At 36.2% G+C, this 6575-nt stretch overlaps 1 protein-coding gene across 1 annotated transcript in view; it reads right to left on the bottom strand.

The window, feature by feature from the left end:
* The window catches only part of LOC107711070 (glycoprotein-N-acetylgalactosamine 3-beta-galactosyltransferase 1-B-like), a 13324-nt gene extending 7490 nt beyond the window's left edge, over nt 1-5834 (bottom strand). The window contains exons 1-3 of the mRNA XM_016515987.1: nt 5346-5834; nt 4340-4597; nt 982-1646 (exon numbers count right to left, since the gene is read on the bottom strand). Of these exons, the coding sequence (XP_016371473.1) occupies nt 982-1646; nt 4340-4559 (885 nt within the window). The 5' untranslated portion in view covers nt 4560-4597; nt 5346-5834. The remainder of the gene's footprint in view (nt 1-981; nt 1647-4339; nt 4598-5345) is intronic.
* Nucleotides 5835-6575: the final 741 nt, after the last annotated feature.

Genomic DNA, 6575 nt, shown 5'->3' with positions numbered 1-6575 from the left:
ATTTTAATAATGTAAATTATGTGAAAAATAATGCATTTTTCGAACCACCAAGCACGAGAGCATGTTCTAGTACACCCCCAAAACAAAATCAAGACTTTGTAAAAGAGCATAATAGGACCCCTTTAATACTGCAAATAATGACAGAATTGTCTCTACTTTTTAAAACTCTTAACTATAAGCTAGTCTTTTCTTATTTTTAATTTCGTCAGGCAACAGCGCTTAAAGTAATAAGTGCCAGCAAAATTCACTCAGTAGACTTTGATCTGTGCCAAAACAAACTTGTACTCACTCGGGACTGCAGTGACACAGGGATTAGTGGCTTTTGACTTGAAAAGCACATAGTAAATGTTCTTGTGCGTCATTTATTTAAATAGCATGTATGCAAAGGGTGAGATTCACACCCTCAGGGTGCACTAAATGCAAACGTAGAAAGACTGAAGTCTGATTTTTCACCTTTAATACGACTCTCTTCACTGTCTACACAGGTAGCATCTTAACTGAAAAGTGACTGATTTGAAAAAGTCATAATGCCACAAAATATATTTTCTTCTGTATTGTGACATACATCCAAGTTTGACAGATTATCAAAAAAGAAAAAAACTGTAGGGTGGGCACTCAGTTGTTGATTGGACGGAGGCAGATCTGAATGCAAACTTGCAGTCGATTGCAAAAGGGGGTGTGTTTAAGCTGACAAAATGAAGTCTGTCATATGTCACCAGAGAGAAGTCTATCCTTTCACTGGAAGATCAAGCTATGGCTATCTGATAAAAAAAACAAAAAAAAAACTATAAACTGATAAACTGTTCTCAATACATGATGCTCCAAACAAAAAAACAAAACAAAAAAAAAACAAAAAAAAATTATATATATATATATATATTGATGAAGGAGACTACTGGAGCCTATATGATGCCGTCTAGGTAGGCAGCTTACTAGGTTTCAGAATAGATATCAGGCAATCTTCACTGAATTCGGACTCACCTGCACAATGGGGTAATAACAGTAGTTCCAATACCAGAAGGTCTTAGGAAATGTACCAGTGAGATGGGACTCTGGTACGAAAGGATGGAATGTCTCTCTTTCTAAGGTGTCTCTGGAGTCTCCTGCCACAACGCCTATCTTCTCCATACACTGACCCAGAGCTAGGTCCTCCACTGAGCTAGTGTGAGTGCACACTTTTGTGCGAAAGCCCACAACAAACCTCCTCAGAGCCTCTTTGCTAAGCACGTAACCAGCACCGCCACTCATGTAGCCCTGTTTTACGTACGGCTTAAACCGCCGGCCGAAATACACCGGGTCCTCTGGAGAGTGGCTGGCCAGAATCCAGCGCAGGTTGTCGACGACCACGTAAGTGTCGTCATCCGCTTTGAGGAACCAGTCTGCCTCGTCCCCGTGCTTGTCCATGACGTAGTGGAAAGCACGAATGGTTTTCCAGTACAGCTGATCCCGACCTTCCTTGGTGTTTAAGCCAACCGTAGGAAAATCAGGGTCGTCCACAGAGCTTATGAAGACCACAATGTTGCAGTGGCGACTCCACGTGGCTTTCACGTGCCGAGCTTTCTTCTCAAGGTTATTAGGGCCGGTCATGACCCAACACAAAATGCGTACACGCTTATAGAGAGCGTCAGCCAGAGTGCCATCCTCACCTACAAGAGACAGACAATGATTACTCAGAAAAATACTCAAAACAAACCAAAATCACATGCTACAAAGTAGATAAGAATATTTTGAATGTGAAAAATGCTAGAGAGAATGAAAATTCATTTGTCAAAATTAGTGCTGTCAAACGATTAATCGCGATAAAACTTTTTGTTTGCATAATGTGTGTTCTGTGTATATTTATGATGTATATATAAATACACACACAGTATATATTTTGAAAATATTTACATGTCTATATTTATATTCATATAATTTATATTATAAATAAATATATTTAATATATAAAAATACCGTATTTTTCTGAAATATATACATGTATGTGTGTGTATTTATATATACATAATAAATATACACGGTACACATACATATATTATGTAAACAAAAACTTTTATTTTGGATGCGATTTATCGCAATTAATCATTTGACAGCACAATGCAGGACCTTTTAAAGTGATAGTTTACTGAAAAATGAAAATTCTGTCATCGTTGTCAACCTAATGTCATTCCGAGGCAATAAGACTTTAGTTCATCTTCTGGAACATAAATGAAGATTGTTCTCTCATTTTTTCCATCCATTGAAAACATCAAAAGTACAAGATTACACTGTAAAAGTAATTCAAATGAATTGTGCTTTTTAAGTCTTCTAAAATTGAAGTGTAAATATTTTATTCATATTCACATATAAACATTGGTCAATGTACATACATAGATCACATCAAATATTGTCATTGGCAGCTCAACCGTAGGTGCTGAATAAAATGTGAATAAACTATTTAGGCTTAAATGTGAATAAAAGCCTAAGTTAAATCTTTTCATCACATAGTAAATGTGTCTCTTTAGGAGACTTGGATTAAACCACTCGACTCATATGGATTACGTCATTTAAAATGTTTTTATTGAATAAAGTTTTAGTTGCGGAGACTTTCAATGGACAGACATTAAAAATATCTTAATTTGTGTTTCAAAGATGAAGAACGACATAAGGGTGTGAGTAAATGATGACATTTTTTTATTTTGGCGAATGAACTGCCTTTAACTGAAAAATTTGTGTTTACTATTGTCATTTTGCATTATTGACACACTATTTTCCTAATTAATGCTGTTCAGTTGCTTTGACACAATCTGTATTGTTAAAAGCGCTATATAAATAAAAGTGACTTGACTCACCATACTGTGATGATGCCGTGTCCTGGCCGGAGCGATGATTCAAAAACATGAAAACCCATTATAAACGAGGCATTTGCTGCATCCAGTGGGGACATAATTATGGATTATAATGACTTATACTGTCTTTTTACGCGTTGCGTTGCATCGCGCCGCGTAAACATAAAACCATGTCTGCATTTGTGATCGGAGAAATGACAAACAGCAAGCCCTACTCTACACTGCCCAAAAAACTTGCTTTAAATATATAAAATATAAAAACGCTTTAAATATTAAAAAAAACGTACTTACAGTCTATGAGTCAGAACAGCCGGCATTGTAGTCTACTCTACCAAGATCAGGAAACAGTCCTTAACTTTTATAAAGAATATCTCTTTGGATTTGAGACTTTAATCTTTGCAATTTTACAGATCTTCTTTATGCACCAAGAGCTTGTAACACTCCAAAGAGAAAGGAAAAATTGAAATCGCATCATATGACCCTTTTAAAATGAACTAGGCAAAGCCAAAAAGCTTTTAAAAATGTTTATAAACACTTAAGAAATCGTTTTCTATCAAGTATGGAATACCATTATCTGTTTAAATTTGTGTCAAATATTTATTCATAAAATTTAGAGCCAGCATCTGATAGTCCACAGTTTATTACTTTTGGGATAGTTTACTGATAACCAACTGGTGATAAAACCTTTCTGTAAACTTTAACAAGGACAACACATAAGATGTGAGCCCAAAATTAAAAGCAAAGTACATCTCTCCAGGGAGTATACACAGTCAGATGCAAACATGCCCATAAAGAGTTCCTCACACATAGAAGGCTTGGAACAGGTTAACTGTTTGTTCAATTGTAGTATCAGGGTATGAAATTATATCCACAAATCATATCAATAAAAGGGTGTAAAAGCTGAAGCACTGTATATACATCATCTGGCTTTACCAGTCTAACACACCTCTTTTGGGAATGTCTTTATTTATTTTTACATTAACTGACAGATTCACAAAATACTTGTTCTTTGTTGATCATAAGACCTGACAAACAACATATTTCTAAAAAAAAAAATTTAATATGACTGTAATTTAGGGGATCATTTCCATATTATTGTTTCCAACAAAACCATGCAAAACAAGTTGTACAGGTGAAACAACAGAGCACAAGGAATGTATTTTATTTAAATGCTATTTGAGTTATTCAGGCCCGATACACACAATCACCTTATATGCTTAAGGACAAAAAACAAAGATTCAAATTCTGCCATCATTTACTCACCTCATGTTGTACCAAACCTGTATGACTTGATTTCCTACTATTCACTTGCATTTCATGTTTTGTCATTCTGCCTATTATCTTCTTTCAGGTTCCAAATATGACAGTCATAAAGGTTTGGTTCATTTCTGGGCCATGGATCGATTTAATATACACTGTGGCACTTTATAGATACATAGTTTCACTTGTAGTGCTCATACTATGAATATATTGTGTTTGCTTATTATAAGCATTCATTTCTACATTGTATTTACCTGTATGGTGAGGGTGATTGAGGTTGAAGAGAGCCAACCTCTCCTTCTTCCAGTTCTTGTTTTCTTCTTCAACCATCTCCAGCGGGCTTTTCTTGTGGGCCTCGGGCTCAACAGACCCCACGTTCCGCGTGAACCCAACCTGACGCAGGAGCACGTACAGGGTGCACGTGCCCACCACAAAGCCCACGTAGAACGCGGAGCGCGCGCCGAGAGCTTTCATCACGAGCTCTGTATGCAGAGACTCTCACCTCAGAGTGACTATTTAGAAGACAGACAGAAACACAAAACCACTAACTACAACCAGCAGAGGACGGCGCAGTGTTCGTCAAACCTGTCAATGGGCTACGTTCACGATTCAGATCTCATTAATACAAATAAATAAATAAAAGAAAATTCGAAAATAAACCCGATGTTATGCGCGTAGAGTCTGCGTGACAGCAGCTCCATGATCTATGACTGATTATGACAACACTGCGATAGAAAACAGCATGCGTCGTCATACCTGGATACAACTAATGACAGCTAAACGTCTACACTGGAAAATTATGCTGGATTACATTTTTTACATTGGGAAATTAGTTTAAATTTAGACAACACTATCAGGCGTTGTGTAATTGGCGTTCATCCAATAATCAATTTGTCTTTAGTTCTCCTGACAAGTTTGAGACGTAAAATATACAAGATCGTCATTTAAAAAATGTCAACTGTTTACTAGCACAATAGTAGTGAACTAAGGGGGCCTAATTGTATTAAATAACTAAACCCTAAAATGTTTAGACGACATACAGAAAATACGAAAGTGACATCATCAACTGTTGCTTTTGTTATTATTGAAGAACATACACATTTTGAATGACAAAATTAATTGTAATCGATGAACACTTTTTTTCTATTTCTGATTTTAAAAAAAGTTTTAAAACAGGCAGCTTTGTCAAGATTACAGCAGAAGTACCAGAGCAAATCTTTGAGCCTTTCTTAGGTAACAAGGTGACATATATAATCTTACCAGACAGCTTATTTCCTCCATAAAAGAAGTGAGAAAAACTGCAGGATTCGGCACTGAGGCCATTTCAGTCCAACTCAGAGCTAGCATAACAGCATAGCTGTGGTTTTCAACTTAAATCCAAGAAATCTGACAGCTTAATCATGTACATCGGCTTCAAAATCATGTCCTTGCTATTTTCTGACCCATACAAATTTGCCTTGGGGGATAATATTAGGTTTTACTTCAAGCTAACTAGCAACGTGCTTCCTATCTCTTCCTATGTTAACTGAATGTTGTTCACCACCAAGTAAAAGCCGAGAGGTATGGGGGCGGTTCAGTTCGGTATTATAATTAGCCGACCCTTTTCAGAGCTACTCCCTGTCAAACTTTGTTTCGTGGACAGTGACACACACCCATCCCACTAAGTTGTGTCGCTTTTATTTCAACAACAAAAAAAAGGAAATCTTTTCGACTACACCATTCTCGAAACGATTGAGGAACTGTGAAATGTGAACTGTGAACTCAACTGTTCGCGTCACAACTAATACAAGACATACGGAAGCGCATTTGATTGGATGAATCGACTGTCAATCTTAGGCTAAACGATGATGTCATTTGAACGGCGGGTTATTATTGGACCACATGTATCCAACCGTGGAACACATTCCGGCAAGTGAAGGCAGGGAGCCAAAAGAATCACGTCGAGAAAAGTTTGAAAGATTCTTGTGATCGACATTAATTACGCCTAGCCTAGCCGGTTGTAATCGGGTGAAGGTTTGAGAGCGTTCAAGTCGTGTCGTGTCTGCTTCCTCAAATGCTTATGAGCACAACCCTATGCGAAAATTAACAAAATTTATAAGTAATTTTAATAACCTTTTTTTTTTTTTTTTTCCAAATCAAGCATTATTAACTGATGTATAAATTATGTATCCAAATAATCAATGTTATGTGATTTATTACTTATTGATTTATGCTTCTTATAATAATCCTAATCCTATATTCATATTCAAATACTGTGATTCATTTATGTTTATCTTTTACTTTGTTTGATTTATGTTCTTATGTGATATTTGTAGTATTCTCCAAAATTATGTATGTTATGCACATTTTATATGTTTGAAAGTTACATCATCTGCTGGTGTTCTGTTAGATATTGGACATCTTTCAACTACTGCCTGAGTAATGTTTCTCAGAATTAGTCATTAATGGTACTAGATGTTCTCTTCTAGAATCTGTTTTTTTGTAATATGT

Source organism: Sinocyclocheilus rhinocerous, unplaced genomic scaffold (assembly GCF_001515625.1).
Source record: "Sinocyclocheilus rhinocerous isolate Xijiao unplaced genomic scaffold, SAMN03320098_v1.1 scaffold85, whole genome shotgun sequence".
Classification (NCBI taxonomy): domain Eukaryota; kingdom Metazoa; phylum Chordata; class Actinopteri; order Cypriniformes; family Cyprinidae; genus Sinocyclocheilus; species Sinocyclocheilus rhinocerous.
The sequence above is the reverse complement of the archived record's forward strand: the minus strand, read 5'-3'. Positions and strand labels throughout refer to the sequence as shown.